The sequence below is a fragment of the Pholis gunnellus genome (genome assembly GCF_910591455.1).
Source record: "Pholis gunnellus genome assembly, chromosome: 1".
NCBI classification, from domain to species: Eukaryota; Metazoa; Chordata; class Actinopteri; order Perciformes; family Pholidae; genus Pholis; species Pholis gunnellus.
Window position 1 is genome coordinate 5,874,209 of NC_136528.1, and position 22,471 is coordinate 5,896,679.

Consider the following 22,471-nt stretch of genomic DNA (forward strand, 5'->3'; position numbering starts at 1 on the left):
TAGTTGTCACTGTGACAGAGGAAAGTTAAAGACACGAAACATCTGTGTTATCACTTGATACAGATGTTGATGGTAAACATTAGTGCCTCCCTTGTAGAATAAAGAGAAGCCATCAGAGTTCACTGATCAGAGAGGAAACTCACCACACACGTAGTCCGGACAGCAGGAGTCCTGTCTGTAGTACGACACCAGCTTCTCCCCGTATTTACACTCAGGAGGGATCAGGTCACACAGGCTCTGGTTACACACTGCACACAATAATAAAAGACATATAATGAGCCTCAGATTTGACGCTGTTCTCTGGAGGATTTTAATCTGAAGCTCGGGATCCAGCGTGGCCTCACCGCAGACTTTCTGCGGGCAGCAGCTGGCGTCGTCGGCCAGGCTGATGAGCACCTCCGCTGCTCGACGGCACGCCGGCGCCGCCGCGTCGGAGCAGTTGTACTCCACGGGAGCGACGGTGTCGTTGTCGCAGCGGTACATGCAGCATGCGTCCTTGGAGGCCTTCCACACCTCGCCGTGTGCACGGGGAGCGCCGGAGCTGTCGGTGCAGGCTGTGAACACACAACATACAGCCATGATCTCTGGTTCATTGGTAATGAGCCCACGCTACTGAAGCAGACAGATCACTCCGTGATGCAGATTTGTAAATACATGCCATCCGTAAACTGTCGTCTTACCACACTTGTCCGGCGAGATGCAGAGGGCGGAGTACGGCCGGTGGAGGAGCGTTCCCTCGGGGCACACGCAGCCCTCCGTCAGGCCTGAACACTGGTCCGGGTCCGAGTCGTAGTCGTGGTTTGGGCAGGACTGAGACGTGCAGGCCGGCAGACAGGCCTGATACCGGAGAGCAGCGGGACACGAGAAGGCTGCAGGAGGAGACGCACACACTTTACTTTTGTTTGTTTAAAAAGCTAAGTTCAGACACAAGGCAGCTCAAAGCACTTTACATACAACTTTAAAAGACCGAGTGCATAAGAAACATTTCAGTTAATACTATTAAAAACTGTCATAGAGAATAAAGAAAAAGAAAAACAAGCAAAAATAGAAAAAGTCTTTAGACTTTAAAAGATGACGGGGAATGAACAGTTTACAGGCTCGAGCTACGACTTATAAACAAAGCTTTAAAGAAGCTGCACAGCCACACATCAGTTATTCCTGCTGATTCAACTGCTGTGTGCATCTGTCTCTCAACAGATGTGTGAGAGACATTTAACCGTAACGCTCCCTGATCCAAATCACAGGGTTTTATTAAGGCTCTTCACACAGAAGAGTTTCCCTCGGCTCAAAGAGAAGCTTGTGAGCGTTTGTTTGTTTCTAGCATCTGACAGAAGTCTTACGGCAGTAGTCTGGTCTCCTCCACTCGATGCAGATGTTGAATTTGTGGCAGGAAGCCACGTAGGCAGCCAGCGCCACACACTGGTTGTTGACGTACTCGGCATCTCGTACCCAAACCTCACAGAAGGTGCTCGGCGGGACCTGGAAACAAGAGAACAAACATCTCCTGATTAAATGATAAAAAGACTTTTTCTATCATTACCAGAAAAAACAGATGGTTCATATTTTAAAACAGCCATTTAAAATGATTTGTCTTTTACTGAAGAGAAGAAAAGGGCTGAAAAACTAATTGCATGAGTAGGATTTTCATAACTGGTTCATATTTATGTATTTTTCATCTTGCCAAGAAACTTTTTCACACTTTTTTTCTGTGTTTAGTTCAGAGCCAAGCAAAGTGTCCACCAGCTCCTTCGTATAAGTAGAGGGAACGTGGGAACGTTCGTACGTACGAAGGCGTGGCAGGGCTCGAAGGCGTCGTCCTGCAGCATGAGCAGGCAGCCGGAGCAGTCGCTCGTGGAGCAGTTGAGCTCGCGGCGGCGGCTGTGGCTGACGTAGCCCGTGGTGTTGGGGACCTGCCAGCTGTCGATGAAAACGGCCGGATCCTCGCTCGCGCCCACCGTGGTGCCGTTGGCCAAAGTCAGGTCGTTTGTTGGGTCTCCGTCACAGAAACCTGAGAGAGAAGGGTTCACAAAAACACTATATTTACTTACTTACCAGTCATGACATCCTGAATGTGACTACTGGAACTTGCTGCCATATGTAGTTACTGGGTCCATTAAAGTGTTTTAAAGCGTTTTAAAGAGCAGCTAATACAGTGAGAAGCGTGCCCGGAGGAACTCTTACCACAGAGGCCCATTGTGTGCAGCTTGTTGCCGGAGCTGTCGGTGTCGATCACCATCATGCCGGTGCTGTGGTACCACTGCAGCTTGAGACCGGCCGGGCTGCGGATCAGGTACATGTTGCCGGTGTCGTAGATCTCGAAGCCAAACTTTTTGAATCGAGGCTTGGCGTAGCGCGAGTTGACGTAGAGCTGAAAGAAGACGTCATCAGACGCTGCTTGTTTGCGACGGCTGTATTTATATGCAAAGTAACAACGTGTTAAGTGTTGCTGCTCACCCTCCTCTGCGGCCGGTTGATGATGATGTGGTTGGATTTGTGCGTGATGTTGAGCGCCACCAGACACAGGTTGGTGAAGTTCCAGAGGAGCTGTGGAAAGAAATTCAATAAGCTAATTACTGACAATAAGACAATTATTTTTTGTGTTAAAAGTTTTCTGAATTTGTATATTTGAATATGCAAATGAGGCATTAACCTACTAAATGTAGAGTCAAAGGTTTTTAACAAGGGAATTTTGGATATCTCTTTGTATCAAACAGACCTAAAACAAATCTATGTAACTGATATATATATATATACAGTGAAAAATAGCCCAACATCTTTGTTGTGTCTCCCGCTACGTGTGATGTGGACTCACTGGTGACTCCGAATCAGCAGGACACTCCTGAACCAGGACACTGACGGTCTCGTTGGGCAGCTGGGTCACGATGTACGAGGCGGCCTTGTAGATGGCAACGCTGTTCCCATCAAACGTGATCACATTCAGATCCGGAAACATCGAGCAGCGACCTGGAGCACACGGGAGGGACGACAGTGAGAACCTGAAACCAACATCGGCCAACATCTGAGGGAAACATCTGGAGAAATGATACAAATAAAAACAACAGCATGCTGGGTAATATTTTAAACGTGTGTCTGTTTTCCTCACATGGACAGTCCCACTTTGGGCAGCACTTGTCTCCGTTGACCAGAACGGCAAAGCCGAGCAGGCCGCAGTTCGGGGGGTCGGAGGTGAAGGGGCAGCTCTGAGATTTGTTGAAGAGGACGAGCTGGTTGTTGACGCAGATGTACTTCGTGCACTCATCGACGATCTCTGCATACGGAGGCTGGACGGAAACACATGAAATAATTAAGATGTTTGTAAGCCGGAAAGAAAACCAGTAGAGACTGTTTTGTGTGATAAAAGCAGCAGTTTGTGCTCTTATTTTGAAATGTATGGAAAACTGTGTTGTTACTGATTATGAACCATGTGACTGAAGTGAAGATCAACCTACTGTGCACATCCTCGTAGGCGATACAGCCCTGGACGTCGTCACAGCCCTGGACGTTGTCACCTCTGCCGTGTGTCTGGTCGTTTCCAAAGGTGTGGAGAGCGATGAGGCTGCAGGAGGGCCGGTGCGATCGACTTGGTCCTGCTCAGTAGTTTGGACCGAGGTGGCTGCTGGCAGTGACGTCGTAGCGGGAACAGCGGGCTTCTGGGTAGAGATCAGGAGAGCGTCAGGCGGAGGCGTCGCCGGTCGGGATGTGGACGGCGACGCGTCACTCTCTTCGGTTGTCAGCGTTTCCCCAGGCGTGGCCGACTCTCCGGTGGTCGTCGTGGGGACAGCGGTCGATGCCGGGACTGTGAGAGTGGGAACAGGCGCTGGAGCGACGGCGGCGGTGAGGCCTTGAGCCACGGCTGCGGTTGTGTTGGCGCGTTCGGCCGCGCTCGACGTGGCGACAGACTCGGCAGATGTTGCGACGGCTGCAGACGGCGACCCTGGCGTGGTTGTTGTTCCAGAACTCGAGGTGACCGACGGCGGACCGAGAGTGGTCGATCTGGTTGTTGATGCCGGGGGCCTTGTTGTTGCAGTAACCCTCGCAGTGACCGGCCTGACGGTTGACCTCTCAGTCGACGTGATTCTGGGGGTAACTCTTGTTGTCACGGGAACCCTGGGTGTCGATCTGACGGCGGTCGTCTGTGCGATGGTGGTGGTCGTTGTAGCCGCTGTGGATCTTTCAGTGGACACCGACCCGGTGGTGACTACGTCCCGGACAGTCGTCGGCCTTGGAGCTGCGGTGGAAGCAGTAGTCGTGTGCGGCGGAGACCAAGATGGAGGCGGCGTGGTTGTAGCTCTCGTTGACACCTCCGCTCTGCCGGTCACTGGGTGTGTCGTCTCTGCAATCGGCGGAACAATGACGGGTCTGAGCGTGGAGGTGACGACACCGGGTGGAGGTCTTGTCGAGATGGTGGTGAGAAGTGTCTCAGGAACACCGGGCGCAGGTGGAGGCGGGGGAGTGGCCAGTTTCCTGGTTGTCGGGGCTGCAATTTCTGCGGTTGAGATTTCAGGAGGCGTTGTAGTTTTGGCGGTGGTGGCTGTCACAGCAGCCGATGTCGCAGAGGTGACAAACGCCGTTGACGTTACGGGAAGCCGAGGAACTTCGGTAGTTTTAGCGGAAGTGACTTCAAGGACGACAGTTTTAGACGTGACCTCTGCTTGCGTCTTCACTGTGGGGCTAAAGACTGAGGTGGAGGAGGTGTCCCAATGCCACGGCTCGGAGAAACGAACGGTAGACGCGGGATGGGTGGAGATCTCTGCTGTTGGTAAACTTAGCAAATCAGTGGTTTTCGTAGGAGGCATTGGCGGTACAGTTGGTTTTGTCGTAACAGGAGGGCCTGTGGACACGGTGGACATCTCTGGAGGTCTGGAAGTTGTGGTCCGAGTGGTTTTCTCCGCTGTTGGGACGGCGGTAGTCCAGGAGGTTCTCTCGGCATAAGTCGTGGTGGTGGAACCGGGAGAAGTCGGGATGTCGGTAATCTTCAACGATGGAGGTGCAGACGTTGTTGTGAAATCTCCCGGTATTTCAGACACAGCGGATTCAAGTATGGTCACTTTCTTCACTGTTGTAGTTCTCCTGTCTGTTGCAGCTGAGGAAGGAGCGGATGGTGCAGTTGTGGTCGATGCAACGTGGATTGGAGATGACGTCGGTATCTCAGGAACGGCTGTTGCAGAAGTTGTAAGTTCAGTGGGAGCGGTGTGCAGAATCTTCTCTGTGGCAGCAGGTGGTGATGTTGTCTCTGGACTTATGTACGGTGTTGTTCTACTGGTGGGGAAAGGTGCAACTGGTGTGACTGATTCTGTGGTTTCAGCTGAAGTGACTGTGGGTAAAGATGTAGTTCCTGTTTCAACAGGAGGTGAGCTCGGGAGAGGTGAGGAGGTTACTGAGGCTGTGCTTGGTAAACCCGAAGGGATGGGTGCAGTTGTACTTGTTGTTGTTGTTGTTGTTGTTGGGGGAAGTTGCTCCACTGTTACAGGCTTTGTGATGGTGTCGGTTATTGCAGTGGTAGCTGAACTGGGAACGGTAGTCCGGTCTGTAACTGGAGCCGTCTGTGAGACCGGAGCAGGACTTGCACTAGAGGCGGCTACAACCGGAGTGACTGCTGCTGAATGTGTCGTGGCCTCTGTGGTCTCTTGGGTTGGGTGCACGACAACAGGAGGAGGGGTAATGATGGCGGTCGGCCCTTCGACGGAGCTTGCGGTCGGTGCTGCGGCGGTAGATGGCTGCAGGGTTGTGGCAGCAGTGGTGGAGAAAAGCGGCTGCAGGAGGTCGGTGGGCTTGATGGAGGAGGTGACCCAGAAGGGAGCCGTGATGGCGAAAGGAGCGCTGCTCGTTCTGGACGTGATGGGGCCGGTGGTGGAGCTCGCAGCTCTGGTCGTCCACGCTGCAGCGGTGGGCAAAGCTTCAGTCGCTCCGACGGTAGACAGCGGCTCCTCCACCGCCGGCCTGACAGTGGAGGGCGCTGTTGGAGGAGACGGGGGCTCTGATGTCCTGGAAAGTTCAGGAGCTGCAGAAGTGGTGACAGCGACCGGACGGGTCGGCTCTTCAGGGGCCGGCGGTGCTTTAGACGAGGTTGTCTGTGTGCTAACGGCGGGACTAGTGGTGGTGGTTTTACTGGTGGGAGCGATGGGTGGAGGGGTGGAGGGTGCTGTGGTGGTGGTGGTGGTGGTGGTGGTGGAGCTGGTGGAGGTGGTGGTGGAGGAAGTGGTGGTCTGGAGGGGGTTGGTGGAGGCAGCAGTGCTCGTGGAGGCTGCAGAAGTGACAGCTGCAGAGGACGGTGTTACAGGCTGCACAGCAACTGGGCCCTTAATGCCTGAACCCAAACAACAAAGAGTGAGTTAGAGAAGCACTGACGGAGCGGAGCGGAGCTTCCTTTGGGTCGTATTTCACGGAGGGTTCGGTATATTTTGAGTTAGAGGTCATGTTTGTTGTTCTCCTGACTCTTCATCGTTTTCTACTCATTTTAGGGATTTGATATTACATTTTTAACGCCATCATTTTAAGTTATTGTTGATTTTGCACACTGATAAACAAGAGAGTTAAAACATGGCACTTCATATCAAACAGTTGCTAAAACTAATAACACCATCTCAGATTTTTCACTCGCCACCTACTTTCAGACCGCTGTTCTAACTATCCAACCACGTCCTGTTTAAAAACAATCAGTTCATCTGACAAGATACTCACAGTCTTCAACGAAGACACAGCGACGGGTGACCTCATCCAGGACCATGTGGGGGGGGCAGACAGGAAGGCAGCCCTCCACTCTGTACAGAGAGCGACACACAAACAAAGAATGAAACGTACAATACACGTTTAAGCTTATAAAACACAAGGGGTTGTGAGTGAAACACAGTTTGACTGGATTTGAAAGTCTGAATTGTCGAATATCACGTCCACATCTTTTCAGTGCAAAAATAAAAATAAACTATAAATATGATGAGTGGAATTAGAATATATTCTAATTGGAGCAAAGAGTACGATGTGTCAGAGAAGAGTTCTTTGTCCCACATAAAGCTCTTATTTCAGCTCCATCAGATATGTAATTAGAGCTCAGCAGAGGCCTGATGTGTCTCTCTAAGTCCAGGAGAGACTGTGTGTGTAATGAAAAGGTCAAAGGTCTCACTGTGGGATGGCGACGCAGGCTTCAGCTGACGGGTCGCTGCAGGTCTTGAAGCAGGGGACGACGCAGGAATCGTACCGCCACTGACACCGAGGACCCGGCAGGGCGTCCACGCTGGGGCCTGATGAAAAACACACACACACACACACACACACACACACACACACACACACACACACACACACACACACACACACACACCACACTTTACCGTGTCACTTCAGGGTCACGAGACTGTTACGTCTCAAACATCGGCCTCGCTGAACGGATATAATCTGATCTGAGCACAGCTAAAAGAAAACCAACATTGTTCTCAAAACTAATAATGTTATTCTCTTATTATTTTAATGTCATTTATTCGCTTTGTTTTTATTGTTATTGCGTCTAATGTCTTAAACAGACATTATCGTCGGATTTCCAACTCTCTGGCGGCCCTTGAACACAACACGGATGAACGCTTTTGTCAGGAGAAGCAAAAACTCAGTGAAACTTTGACTGAACTGGAGGCTGCTAAACCGAGCAGAGAGCAGATGTAAAACTGTAAATAGCTCAATATATGGATTCCACTGTTTTCCAATTTTTGTCGAAGAAATTCTCAAAGAAATGTTCTTATTTTTTGTGATTGAATGGCATTATAACTGTGATATACTGCACTAAAGACATGTTTGAGCCTCAAAACGGTCTGTGGTTCAGTGGTTTAAGTGCTTAAAGTTGCATCATGATCTCTTTCATGTTTTTCAACAGTTGCTCCATCACATCAATGGTTTCTGTGGAATGTGTGAACTTGATTTGAACTTTGCAACGCGATGTGAGTGAATGCAATAATGAAACCACTTTTGGTTCCAAAGTGTTAAAATATACTGAACAGTCTCAATAAACTGCTCATAAAGTGTTGAGTCACAAAAATGATGTCGCCTCAATCTGCAGAACAACTTGTAAAAGGAAGAAGAAGTATATCGTGTTACTAATCTAGAAGGACTCCTCAGATGTTTTCACAGAGCGGTAACGTGATGAACGTAGAAACTCTCGCTGTGAACGTGTTCGACATTCACTGCAGTCAGCAGGAAACACAATCTACCGGCTCCCTGGCCTTTTCCATTAACTAACACAAACGCTGCTGTATTTTTAGCTTCGGTGATTAGCCCGGCTGCTATCTGAGCGGAGAATGCAGCCGGAGGAGTCGCTACTCTTCACCTTTCACCCCCCGGTGGCCAGCTGATCACTGAGGCTTAAAAATATAACTAGAACCTCGACATGCCTTTCCAGATCATCTTCTTCAGATTTCACCAACAAACAGTGTGTTGATGAGGAAGCACATTCACTTAACTAAACGTTTCCTCACAGTTATGATTTCTGTTTATTATAACAATGACTTCTTTTGATGAGACAGGGTCGAAATATGAGGTCCAGAGACATGAACTGCTCAGAAAGCCGAATTTGAGCTAAAAAATATCGTCATTCTTTCTGAAGAAATGTATATTTTTCTGTAATGTAATTGAGGCACAACCCCTCATTGCAGAGCAAAACTGTTTGCGCACAACTACAATAATTAAGGTACTCTGAGGCAGGAAGTCGGTCTGCAAACTGTGATTTAGAGCTCTTCTCATTTCTCAGTTTTCTCGATTCCTTTCCTCGCCTCCTCTCCTCACATCTTAGTCCCTCCCACCTGATTTGCGAGCAGGGAAGAGACTCGAGGAGAGAGGAGTCAAGGAAACAGGCATCTGTGCTTCAGAGTCATAATTTTAAAGCGACGTCCATTAAATTTGACGTGTGTGTCAGCTGCGTGTCAGGAGACTTCTGCTGAAGGACGGAGGAGAAGAGGAAACGAGGAAACGAGGAGGCGAAGTAGAGAAATGAGATGAGCCGTCTCGTTTGCGGTTTTGTTTTGTCTTCAAAATGAGTTTGTGACGATAAAAAACAAGATCCAGTTTTCATGAAACGCAAATCTCCTTTAAAGATGCCTGATCAAATATTTATACATTGTTTTGTTTTGTTTTATTAATATTTCATATTGTGTCACAGTTTTCTCTTTGTTAGAATTAGAGTGGAGGCAGTGGACATTTCCTACTGAGGCTATAAAACACTGTGAATCACTGAATGTTTTCAAAAGTATTAAAATCAAATCCGTTATATTTTGTCATCAATCGCAGTTTGTGTGATGCGTTCGCTGCCCGTTGGTCGTTTCAGTGCCGCTGACCTGTCAGTCTGAACAGCGTGGCCTTGCGGAAGCTGTCGGCGTGTCTGTACTTCAGCAGGTGGAGGCGGACCGGCGTGGCATGCAGGAAGAAGCCCGGTTTGGCGTGGGACTCCAGCGAGTCGTAGCCGGGGGTCCAGGTGTTCCTGTGGAGGACGAAGGTGGCTCCGTCCCAGAATGCATCGCTCTCCTCCCATTTGGCCAGCCTCACCTGGCCGCCGGGGCTCGCGGACAGGAAGTAGTTTGGTCTGTCGGCTGCCTCGAAGGAAACCCGCGATGTGTCTGTGGAGAGAAAAATGATTTATCTGTCCACCAGGAGGAGGAAGAAGCAGAGACTGAGATGAAGAAACAAGAACTATATAGAGCTTCACTATGTGTGTCTCGCTTAAGGACACTTGGACATGTGGCGGATGTAGAGAAATATTCAGGTGTGTATATATATATATATATATATACATACAAACATACATACATACAGTATATGCATTTGTACAACATCCGACATCCTCTGTCCTTAGACCTTCACATCAAATAAGGAAAAAGTGCAGCGCAGGAGAAACAAAGATGAATAGAAGTAGCTCACCGTGCGGTCGGGCTTTGCTGAGGCCCGGCGTCATCATGAACTGCAGGAGGACTCCGGCGGCGGCGGCGGTGGCGGTGCTGAAGTTGCCGCGCTGCAGGAACACGGAGCCACTGGACCCGCTGGCCGCCAACAGCGTCGTCCGGTCCCTGAAGGTGATCAGCCTGAAGGGACCTTTACCCAGAACTGCAGACAGGAGGCCACGTTAGTATTCACGCAGTTTTAGTCCCACTTTCTTTACATCACAGCTACATTTTGTGTGTTTGTGTGTGTGTGTGTGTGTGTGTGTGTGTGTGATGTATTTGGTCCACTAACTTATAAATCAGAAGAGAGATTGTTGAGCGTACCTTTGTTGTAGAATTCACAATCATACGCTGCAGAGAGAAGCACAGAGAGTTAATAACAATAATAACAATAGTTCTAGATGTTAAAAAGGAAAAACAGGTTCCAGTTTTTAACGAGGCACATTATAAATTATTATAGTATTTTATAAAGAGCTGTTTAAGTCATGAATAGTATTAGAATAATGTTTATTGTTGTTAGAGGATATCTGCTTTAGATTTCTATGGTCACTTGAAACAGGTTAAAGTAAAGTAGTAAAGCGTTGTGACTTACGGCACAGAGACGGGGAGCGCCAGTCCACGGGAACGCCCTCGTGGCAGCAGCGCTGGGCGTACGCCGCCACGCTGGTGCAGAAACACTCGCAGTCGCCTCCTCGGCTGCAGGCGCACGTGTCGGCCAGGCAGTTCATGTAGAACCAGGTGACGTCCACCTGAGCACGGAGAGGAACAAACGCTTCTTTCAGGAGTTTATCGAGAATAATGGACGTATTATTTTTCATAAACAGATTACAACATAAATATTTATAAAAAATCTTTTATGATTTTATGATATATTATATTTTTCATAAATATTTATTTAGTTATCTATTTTTCAATCAAGCGTGATACGTGTTTGATACTGAAACACAGTAACAAACACTGGCCCACAGTCAGCTGTAGTACTGGTACTCACCACCGGGTGGCAGGCCTGGAAGACCTCGCTGAGCAGGACGCCACACTGACGCTTTGCAAACGGCTCTCTGAGCGGACTGAGGCTGCAGGGGTGTCTGATGTCTGGACTGTTCACACACTGAACACACACACACACACACACACACATAAAAACACACAAACACACATCAACATCAACACGTAAAGGAACACTTCATCCTTCAGTTTTATCACATCATTCCTCAATGAAGTGTTGGAAAAAGTTGGATACAAAATAACTAACCACAATAAATAAAAGCTTGATGACGTCTCACTCACCTCTGCTGCCGTCCAGCTGTTTCCAAACTCCTGTGGAGTCGGGGAGTCGATGTTGTCGGGCGTCCGCATCTCGTTCACCGTCTTCGTGTCAAAGTTCCCGCACAGCCCACTGAGCTTCCCCTGAACACATCGCCAACATCTCCCTTTAACTAAATCTAATTTATACATTAATATCCACCTAACAGCATCCTATTCTGTAAATGAAAAAGGTTCCAGTTCACCAAACAAGATGAACCTCCCTGTCTGTTATTCTTATCACACTCCTACTGAAGTGTTGTTGCAATAGAGCCTCTGTCCACGGTGGACCGGTCTCTGCTGGAGTCTGAGCTGAAGGAGTTTCTGGTGAACCTGCATGATGTCATCTGGTTTCACCAGAATCCGACTCGGTGGCTCCGATGACGAGCTTTAAGAATAACTCTACAGAAACAGACCATCTTCTCTCTGATGGTCTCGTTACTGATGGAGGTCTGATAGAGGATCAAGACTAAACTGAGACTGGTTCAGAACCAGATAAAAGTTCCTCACAGTCACTTTAACAAAGCGATCTCAACTCAAAGCACCTTCTTAGCTTTCGCTCATATCACACTGTCTTCATCGGTGGTGGAGTTTGCTCAGTTAGCTGATGGTAAACTTTAGATGTATACATTTTAAAGTTAGTCCTACCTGCCAGCGAGGTCCGACCTGGATGTGGACGGTGGTCTTGCGGTCCCAGAGGACGGTGACGTCTTCATCGGGGAAATGAACCACTGTGAAGTATCCGGCCGGCCAGATGAACATCCTCTGCTTCCTGTCGATCACGCTCGAGGGATTCTGCAAGAAACGAGTCTTTTTTCAAAGATGTGATTCCTGAGTTGACTTAAAAATGATGAGCAAACAAATCATCCACTTCACGGTGCAGCAACAAAACATTCACATTATTCAGCTGCACATATTTTTTTGAAATTTAAGCTTCTTTTTACTGCGTCATTCTCATATGTATAAAACATAAATAGACAGCGTCTCTCACTGGTTTCCCAGAGTCTTCATCGAACGCTACGAAGGATCTGCCGATGTTGATGAGCAGAGATTTCCTGCAGATGACTCCGCTGTCGAAACAGTCGACGTTCTCGGCCGTTACACTGAGCATCACATCGTCGCTGCTCTGTGGAGGAGAGGAAGCACAGTCACGGAAACGACCAAAATGCTGCTCACATTAAACCGAATATAATATATGCTAACTTTTTTCTGCCCTGTTTAAATTTATAATTTTTCTACATTTATCGTACAAACTCAATTTTCCTTGATGCTTGATAAAAAAACGATATAAATGATCTTACAGTGATGTTGCAGTTAAAGGTTCCCTGTGGAGTTTGAGGCCTCTAGTGGTGTTTTTTTAATCAGTAGGTAATCATCTCGTGCACACACACACACACATACACACACACTGATATAACGACACACATTGTTCTTTTGGGTTGGGGTTAAGGTTTCAGGGAACACAGTTTGACATGTCACAGTAGAAGCAGCGCACGTGTAAATAACTAAATTAACGACGAGGCTGAATTCCATTTAGCTGCCGTTTTCCTGCTGTGACAAGTCAAAATGTCGGGCTGATTGTTTCGTCCTATTCCGCTGATCTACAGGTGGCAGTGACACGCTAAGATAAGCAGCAATGCACCAACAAACGAGGGAAGAAGAAGACTGTTAGCACGTAAACAACGCTACATTTGAAAAACTGCTTTGCAGTTGTTTTATGAGGAAACGCTTTATTCAATGACTAACATAACTTTTATTACGTTTACAAGAAAACTCCACGTGGCCCCTTTAATTCTGAAGGACCATAGCAATGTTATATTATACTGTTAATAGCTTTTTGTCTAATAAGAATTAATCTAACCTGGAAAAAGTGATGGCTGCTTTTATCTTTTCAAGACTTGACCACTGTAACTCCCTCCTCTCTGGTATCAACCTTGTTGTTTTATTGTCTTGCTTTTGGGCTTAATTTGGACAAGAAAAATCCACAATACTGTAAATAAATACAGGGGAAATATGATTTTTTTAATTTAAGGACTTAAAGTAGCTTTTCACTTTATTATCAGAATGATTTTTGAAACTCCCAAAATAACAGAAGACATTACTGGAGTGATTAACTTTAGTATTGAGTATTTTTCAAAAACAGCTGAAAAACCTCAGCCCCCAAATAACAAAAACAGAGAGTACAGATGAATATATAATGTTTTGTGTCTCTTAAATGAATACGTTCAGTACCTTCACCAGATAGACTTTGCATGCACCAACGTAGTCAAACAGCAGCCCATCAAACGTCCTGTAGTGGCGGTCGCCGTAAACCATGCACATGGACGGACACGGACGAAACACACACTGGAACGTCCCGTGCTGGCAAACACTACAAAGACAGCAGAGCTTCAGTGATTCAGCAGCAACTTGTTCCCACTTAGAGCGAGGACATTTTTTTGTTCACGTCTGTAAGGGCCCCTCCTTTTGTCGAGAGCCTCGGGTTTTTTACTGCGGTGAAGAAAAGTGGATTGTCGAAGGATTAGTCTGTCATCTACATCTTCGTCCCACGGCTGTGGCGTGAAGAAGACATGACTGAGATCACTGGGAGAGCGTTTTCTTTTCACCAGCGATGAACAGTCTGAAGCACAGAGTCATACAAGGGCCCGCTCTGTTTTCAAGGCCGTCTGTTTTCTTTTTTTCTGCTCCGCGATGGCGGAGAATTATGGATATCAGGTGGCCACTTTCGCCGCTCGGACAATCTCAGGCTTTCAGGCGAAATCTGACTTTGAAAAAATTAGCATCGTTGTTGAAGATTTGTCTCGATTCTGACGGACAGAGTGTAAAATACCCAGTGTGGCAATTGGGGGGGGGGGGTGTAATAGTAGGCTTTTGAAAGACGCTTCAGTGACAAATAATTGTCTTATGATTTTAGAGACCCCCCAAAGTTTTGCTATCGAGGCTTTGGAGGGGCTGAATGGGTCCATTGAGGGGCCTCGGACCCCCCAATGACAGGTATTGTTGGCGAATGATTGGGGGGGGATAATACAAATTTGTGTGGCATGACAAAGGCAAATGTGATTTGTTTTTCAAATCAGATCTTTAAGTGTCCGCACTGCCATTTGCAAGTGATCAGATTTAGGATTTGTGTGTCCAGACGTCACCAACCGATCTGAAAAAACAATCGCGCTGTCAAGTCTCGAGGGCAAAAGCAAGAAGGGAAAAGCAGAGTGAATGTGAAAGAAAGTATTTTGGCATCTGAAGAAGAAAAGGAAGAGGAAGAACGCCCGGGCTTCTTGGTAAATCTTAACACATAGGCCAAACGGTGGAATTACAACTTCCTGGTTCATCACGTGATGCCATGGGGCCCAAAAAGACTTTTCCCCATAGACTTAAATGGGGAAATAGAGGTCTGTAACTCCCCCATTACAGATGTTCCCCATCATGTCGTCCTCCACAGCACTCTGCTAGTAGCAGCGTGGATTCTGCTCAGTACTTCCACACTTTGAAATCATCAGAAATCCGATCCGGAATCGCATTTCAACTACAATTTGCAAAAAAACGTATGTTTTTGTTTCTTTGTTCTGTCCAGACTTTCAAAAATCAATCTGGATAGAATCTAGATATGTAAAAAAAAAATGGATGAAGACCCACTGAAGGAAGGAAAAGATTGTGTGTTTTAACAAACAAACGTGATTTTATATGTAGGTATATTTATATGTGGGTCTTAATAAATGTATGAACGTACCACTGATGGCAGGGGGAGGAGACTCGGTCTCCGGGGTAATACTCCTTTCCTTTCCACAGACAGGGGCAGGATGCAGGTTCAAAGCACTCGTCTCCATGTTTCAGCAAGCTGCAGGAAAACATAAAACTTGTTAAAGATAAAACTTCTTTGCTTTGTATCTACTGATGAGATGTAGTGGCTTGAGTTTGATAGATTTTGGGTCTTATCTATCATTTACTTTAAACTGGTCTGAGCTATAATGACAGAGACTGGACCCATGACAGGTAGATTCTCTACTCAGTTATAATCTGCTTATACCACTGTATAATGATAGTTACAAGCACTTATAAACATTCATAATGCTTAATAACATCACGAATAACACATTCATAAAAAAAGACAAACATCACACTGGTAAGCTGCCCCCCCCCCCCCTCAATTAAATTGACTCAAACAACGATCCAGCTACAGTACAGTTGTTTCAGGTGTTGTCTATATTTTGAGTCAGATGAGTCTTTATCGTCATTCTGTTGTTCATCATTTAAAAGTGAACCGTTAAACAAATTAATTCATTTTGCAGAGTTTTGTGTGTTGTTCTTGTAGAGATTTAATGATGTTTTTTCACTTTATTAAGCAAACAATTATCACTTATAGTGACTTATACCTTGTAAGTCCTGTAGTCGCTTTTTTTCATACTGAATGACGTAATTCCAATAACTTATGAGCACACCTCTGGTAAACAAAATATCTAAAGTGGTGCTTTTGTGTAATTCTTCGTATGAGAAACTCAGTTTTTGAAGAAATTCAAGGAACGACAAGCGACTCGGTTGTTTATGAACCGGCTGCGTGACCGCGGTGTAGTCCACGTCATGGCCTGGATCCATCGTGGTCCAGGATCGAGCTGCACTTGACGGACGGACAGCAGCACAGAGATCAGGACTCCGTGTTTACATCGGGATGATTGGTGCTCAAACAGTCAGTTGATGGACAACGTTTCCTCATGTTCTTAAAGTGAAGATGTCATATTTTCTGACCAGAGATTTGTTTTTGTTGCTGCTGTTTACATTCATTATGATGAAAATTAAAAACCTATTGTTTTGTTTTTGTGTGACCCTTGAACACTTGAACATCCTTCCTCCTGCACGCTCTGCCAAGGCGCCAGCACCAGCACCCCTCAACTAAACCAAACAGAGTATTTACAGTTGGTGAGAACGCATCTGACGCGGACAATCTGGTGTTGAGTGATAGAGAAACCGCTGACCCGATTATCCAAAACATTGTGCGAGTTCATATGAGAAAACGGTACAAGGACGTCTTGTAATTCAGACAAACTCCTCCTCATGAATGAACCAAAGACGACCAGTAGATGTGAAGCCAATCAGAGGAAGAATCAGCTGATTGACCTGTTGAGTGAAATCATCAATGGGGCCAATGAAGGAGCCTCCTAAACCAGTGCAGTCTAAATGGTAGTTTCTATACAACACAAGCATCGTTTGGGGCTCCTGTGTTGGATGATGAGGACCGTCCTCAGAGGCAGAGCCAAAGCAGGTCGGCTTCCAGAGCGGAGGGAGAGAGTTTCAGTGACTGGGCGGGCCGTGGATGAAAAGCGGTAACACTCGTTAGCTACATGAGAAAACCAGACAATTAGGATTCTCAGAGATAGAGAGAGAGAAACGCTCTTTGTCCGGGACGCCTCCATTTGCTTTCCACTCCGCGGGACGAGGCTGATAAGTATCTTGTAATATCCAGGGTTGAGCTACATCCACTGGCGAGGCCGCAGACAATGAAGCGACATGCTGAATGGTCCCGCCACAAACCTCAGGTTCACCTGAGTAGAGTTACTCCCCAGATAAAACCGTGTTAACAGCTTCCTTTGTGCCACCGCCAAGCTGCCGTATCGATTACTCCGATCAAAGATTCTACAATCGTTCATTCTCCCGAAACCTACGTGCACATTATGAATACATCCTCATAAACATGGCCCCTGATTTGCAATCGGACGAGTTTAAAAAGTGGCGGTAGAAGATGTAGCTGCATAGAGCGGCGACAGGCCAGCGAGACGGAGCAGTGTGTGATGCATCCGGTGCACAGCCACTGAAGATCACAGGTTTAAATAAACCAGATAACGAAAGCATGAACCGTCACGCACTTTTAATAACCTTCAGTGTTTGTCGATCTTCTGCCTTTTTTCCAAAACTACTAAATCACACGTAATTATCTTGTGTAGTACAGTAGTGAAGCCAGGCGGCAACATCCGGTTCTGCCGAGTGAAGCCGTGTTAAAGCTGCACTCTCTCTAGTGTCCACCAGGGGGCGACTCCTCTGATTGTATAGAAGTCTATGAGAAAATGACTCTACTTCTCTCTTGATTTATTACCTCAGTAAACATTGTAAACATGAGTTTATGGTCTCAATCTCTAGTTTCAAGTCTTCTTCAATACAGCATGATGTTCATTTAGTAAATTATGGTCCATTTAGAGTCAAACAGACCATAAAGCAGGGTATGCTTTAGGGCGGGGCTACACAGTGATTGACAGGTCTCTACCAGAGACGTATACGGCGTCTCTACGTCACTCCTCATTTCAAATATGATAACTTCTGTTCACTGGTTGCAAAAAACAACATGGATTCACCATGAATACGTCCACTTCTTATATACAGTCTATGGGTGAAGCTACGATTGGCCAGTCTGCGTTAGAGGGGCGGGACTTATCAAAGGGTCATTTGGTGGATTAAGAACATGTACGTTGATATCAAAAACAGACCTGAATGTATAATTATATATTTATTCAAAGTGATAAAATTGAGATTTTTTTTTAATAATAGTCTAAAACAGGAACCTACAAGTTTCCTGAATCATGTTCTCAGTTTAGGTTTTCCTGAGTTCCTCACACATTTCTTTTTTAAATAGTAGTGAAATTAAGAAATTATATTGAATTAATTATACTTAGTAACAACCCTCAAATCCCCAAAAATGTTCTTCCAGTCAACTGTTCTCAGATGAGTCATGTGACAGTCATCTCACCTCCCAGTCGCTTGTGAACGTCGTCATCATATTAGTTTATAACACTTCCAAACCTCTCCGGGATAGTCTACAGGCAAATAACAGGTTTCTACGGTTGTGTACTGTAACCAAAACCAGGTTCTGGTATGCTGATGGTCCCGTGCCGCACCTGAAAGTCCCGGTTCATGTGAGTTCAGCTGGGCTAATTGTCACAGAACGAGGAATGAATGGTCTACATTTTGATCATAAACAAAGTGTGCCATTGTGAATGAAAACACAAAGGATTCTTCTGTCTGCACCTCAGCTAATTATTTCCCATTAGAGGTTTTTAAGTCCCGCTGCAGATGAAAACCTTACAGTTGACTTTGAGTTTGTTTTTTTCCTGTTTTTCATGATAATCATCTAAATGTAGTATTAATGAGGGAACACCTGCTCATCATCTGCTGTCTGGTTTAGAAAATAAAAGCCTGTTTCGATGCGTAAAAGGGAAATAACAGGGAATCAATGGTAATTAAAAACTGCTAATATCAACCCTTTCGGCTGCCTCTGTCCGTTCCTACCACATCTACACATCTACATCCATATAGTCGGTGGTAAAGTAGTAAAGCCCCGCCTCTTGCTTGATTTGATTGGCTGCCAGCGGCGAGTATGACTTTGACCATCGGTGCGACTTCGAGCTTGGCGCTGAAAAGTTGAGAACATTGAAACTTTCATGCTCGTCTAAAAATAAACGCGAGAAAAAGGCAACACGCAAGTGGAGCCCACGTTAGGCGCGTCGTACTAGAGGAAAACAACGGTTTTGAGGGCAACGCATTCGCAGCGACGCGTCTCGTTGTCATAGACGCGTTAAACTAAAGGGAGGAGAGCAGGCGCCAGCTCCGGAGACGGACCGCCACGGCTGTAGCATCTTCAATTCAGCCAGTGCTCACTCTGCTGGGAGTCTGCTCGTCTCCTCGCGGCGAGTTCTGTCGCAATCTGTGTTCAAAAAAGAGGCGGGGGCAGTGGTGAAGCCCACGTGACACAGAAACAGGAAACTGACTCTCAGTTTTCTTTCTGAATTGTTTTTAAGAGAAACTAGCGTGACAGCAAGGACGCGCGAGCTCCGAGCGTTCACGCTCTACGCGCTGCATTATTACTCATAGACATGAACATAGACGATGACGAGGAGGGATTGTTATTATCTGGAAACTCATATCTCATATTCATAAACTACTTTATTACCTTTATAAAAGCCCTTTTAAGAAGTATTAGATGCATTAAAAAGAAACTAAGGTTGAATATCCTGTAAACTATTTGATTTGGTTGCAAAATATTTACTGAAATGTAGATTTTTAAGACTTCCTGTTTCGAAAGCATCTAAAAACAAATCAACCTTCTGTGTCTAATCCGACGTTTTAAAAGTGCTTTTATCAGTGAACTATTTGAGACAGTCACGTGATCGCGCTGTGCGTGTGCCAAGTCACAGAAGATTTCTAAGCGCCGCGACCACATGACGGCCGTGATTACGTCATTTTCGGGGCGCTCTCGTCGGCTCCTCTACGGAGAATATAAACTGAGTTTCTGTTGTGGGTGGAGCCAATAGACACAACTCCCTACATCAGATAGGATAATCAACTTCATTCAGTTCCATCCACACAATGCTGTCGATTTAAACCAGAAACACTGTAAAAAAACAACACGTCATTCTTCTCAAAAACAAGTTATAAATATCAGACTTGTGCCTGAACCTTTAAACCGTTGATCCGTCGCTGCATTTATTAATACAGCCGTCATCAGGGAGCTGAATGAGAACTCTTTGTGTCCATATTTACCCAGAATTAGCTCACAAACTATCAGGTTCCAGTTACTAAACACTTGTTCCATGACTGACGTGATTCTCGTCCCCATAAAGGTCGTCTTCTCAAAGTGGCGAGAAGGAATAAATGAATCACAGCGTGAGGTCAGAAGAGTTGGGTCTAACCCTTTCTGTGTTTAACACTGTTAAAACACACACTGATGCTTTTCATAGACCAGGACTGAGAAATGTAGGTTAATAACGGTGTAAAGTTTCACTTGTGTGGAGTTTATTTGACTTTATAAAATGATTATTCACCTTCATACCTTAACACTTTAAGTTTTAGATGGAAATCAGCATTTTGTACGCTGCTCAACTGGCCCTAAATCAAAATACTACTTTAATTATGTTGTTGTTTGGTGTTTCACTTTTGGTTAAACCCACAAAAATATAATTAAACTCATCCTTGACCTCCTGAATAAACTTAACTTTCATATGTTTCTTTTATACTTTTTTCATTTATATAAGTGGTTGTTTACTTTAAGGTTAAAAACAATACATATATTGTAAAAAGGTAAAGATATTTAACAACAAAATATTGCCCAACTGAGTACACATTATGTCACAAATTCTTTAATCACAAAACTCCAGGTTTCCTTCTCAAACACTTTGTTTGTCAAAGTGTTTGACATGTTTTAAAAAGTGGCCGATATCGGATTTTCAAATATCTCTACTGTTGACTGAAATGACTTGAATAAAAGCCAAAACGTTTCCATCAGGAGAAACATGATGCAGCTTTAGAAACGATGCACCTTCAAAATAATGTACTGCTAATGACGAAGAGAGCCAAAACGCATACATTAACAGCAAACACGCTCCAAATACAGAAACGATGCAAAGTTGAATAAAACTGTAAAAATGTCCAGTCAACAAAGCTGAAGCTCTCCAGGCCTCGAGGGGGAGTGATACGAGCTTGTGAGTATACGTCTCTGGTAGCAGCAGAGACCCGTCAATCACTGTGTAGCCCCGCCCTGTTTGACTCTAAATAGACCATAATTTACTAAATGAACATCATGCTGTATTGAAGAAGACTTGAAACTAGAGATTGAGACCATAAACTCACGTTTACAATGTTTACTGATGTAATAAATCAAGAGAGAAGTAGAGTCATTTTCTCATAGACTTCTATACAACCAGAGGAGTCGCCCCCTGATGGACATTAGAGAGAATGCAGGTTTTAGGCCACCTGGACCACTTGTTTTCGGGGTTTGAATGTTTTTGACTTTGAATCATTTCTGAAGCTGCAGGAAGTTCCTCCTCATAGAAATGTTTTGGCCGTCGCGTGCTTTCCGTTGCCGGCTGCTGTCATTTTGAGATTGATAGCTTCTAGTTACATTTTCTTTAACTTTATATGTTTTCTCTTTTGTTGGGACTTTGGTTACTGGTGTTACCAAATAAACCTTTTAAACAGGGATCACTGATTATTCTACGGTATCTATATGCACATTCTATCTTCAAATGTATGTTCAGCTGAGTGTTGATTGACATTCTGGTCTTTTACTTTTTAATTTTGTGTTCTCCATTAGTTATTACACTTTAACCACCTGAGTATTATTTGTGGTATCCTTCTTCTTCTTCTTCTTCTTCTTCTGTATGTTCATGTGTTGCAGGACACTGAGCCTCTGTTATCAGCTACCATCTATATAATCTGTACAAAGCGTCATAAGCTCTGATGCTAACTCCTGTCTGTGCATTCTGTAATGAGGATGACTCTCGGTTGATGTCACAGAGTGAAACTACTTAACCCTCCTTTCAGGGGGCGACAGCCAAAAGGGATTACGGGGATCAGATGACTGTAATCTACTCCATGATGTCTGTCCACCTCATCGGCTGGTTGGGAGGACTTCTGTCTCCTACCGAGTATCAAAGACTCAAAGACTCATTATCAACATTACCGCAAAAACAAATTCCACTGCCTCACAGGGCATTGAGGATTTTTATTATCAAAACTCAACAGAAGTTCCTATTTTATTTCCTTAAATCTCAACAGATGTGGCTCAGAAATATTCTTCTGACCAACCCATAGAGATAGAATGGGAGTACAATCAATGTAGCAGGATGATCAGAGCGGCGTGTGTACAGTAGTCAATGGCACACGGTAGTAGTAGTTTTAAGATATATCTTAACCCCAAATCTTTTCATAAACCAAGTAGGTTTGATGCCTAAACCTCAGGACATTCTATCAGAAAACATTTTAAGTGAATCATCACTCACCCAGGAGGGCAGGTACATCCGGCCACGCACGGCTCATGTGACGAGCAGGTGAGGTTGAGCAGGAAGGATTCGCAGGTGCGCTCGCAGGCCACGCCCCTCCCCGACAGGACGCCATCGTCCCCCTCTGAGCAGTTCTGGTAGAGCTGACCAGCTGGACACAACATGTCTGTGAGAGGAGAAGAAGAATCACAGGTAAGACGAGCTCTTAAGAAGCTCCAGTGTCTGTGATTGTGCTCAGTCGGGATGTTAAGAGAAAGGGAAGATGTGACACAATTCATTGATCTTATTCAAGCCTCTATTTAAACAGGAAGTCTCATTGAGATCTCGTTTGTGTAGAGACGCACAGATAATTCACATGCATTGTCACAGTTAAGAAAAGCATCTAAAGTATGATTGTAAATACAAAAGCACAGCCTTTTAAAATGTTCCAGGTGAAATAAAAAAAAGAATGTAACGCCATATACAGTATATATATTTTTTGGAGCTTGTTCCATTCGT

General features: G+C 45.4%; 1 protein-coding gene across 1 annotated transcript in view; it reads right to left on the minus strand.

Moving 5' to 3' along the window:
• Window positions 1-22,471, minus strand: part of otog (otogelin) — a gene marked incomplete at both ends in the record, with an annotated part of 54,243 nt that overhangs the window by 6,946 nt on the left and 24,826 nt on the right. Inside the window, 24 exons of the mRNA XM_079160460.1 lie at window positions 144-248; window positions 345-554; window positions 681-869; window positions 1,341-1,479; window positions 1,788-2,008; window positions 2,182-2,368; window positions 2,455-2,544; window positions 2,813-2,964; window positions 3,104-3,281; window positions 3,450-6,142; window positions 6,236-6,307; window positions 6,682-6,761; window positions 7,121-7,238; window positions 9,315-9,593; window positions 9,895-10,077; window positions 10,239-10,265; window positions 10,507-10,663; window positions 10,906-11,022; window positions 11,202-11,321; window positions 11,865-12,011; window positions 12,208-12,342; window positions 13,449-13,587; window positions 14,944-15,051; window positions 21,974-22,139. Coding sequence (XP_079016586.1) covers window positions 144-248; window positions 345-554; window positions 681-869; window positions 1,341-1,479; window positions 1,788-2,008; window positions 2,182-2,368; window positions 2,455-2,544; window positions 2,813-2,964; window positions 3,104-3,281; window positions 3,450-6,142; window positions 6,236-6,307; window positions 6,682-6,761; window positions 7,121-7,238; window positions 9,315-9,593; window positions 9,895-10,077; window positions 10,239-10,265; window positions 10,507-10,663; window positions 10,906-11,022; window positions 11,202-11,321; window positions 11,865-12,011; window positions 12,208-12,342; window positions 13,449-13,587; window positions 14,944-15,051; window positions 21,974-22,139 — 6,012 coding nt within the window. The remainder of the gene's footprint in view (window positions 1-143; window positions 249-344; window positions 555-680; window positions 870-1,340; window positions 1,480-1,787; window positions 2,009-2,181; window positions 2,369-2,454; window positions 2,545-2,812; window positions 2,965-3,103; window positions 3,282-3,449; window positions 6,143-6,235; window positions 6,308-6,681; window positions 6,762-7,120; window positions 7,239-9,314; window positions 9,594-9,894; window positions 10,078-10,238; window positions 10,266-10,506; window positions 10,664-10,905; window positions 11,023-11,201; window positions 11,322-11,864; window positions 12,012-12,207; window positions 12,343-13,448; window positions 13,588-14,943; window positions 15,052-21,973; window positions 22,140-22,471) is intronic.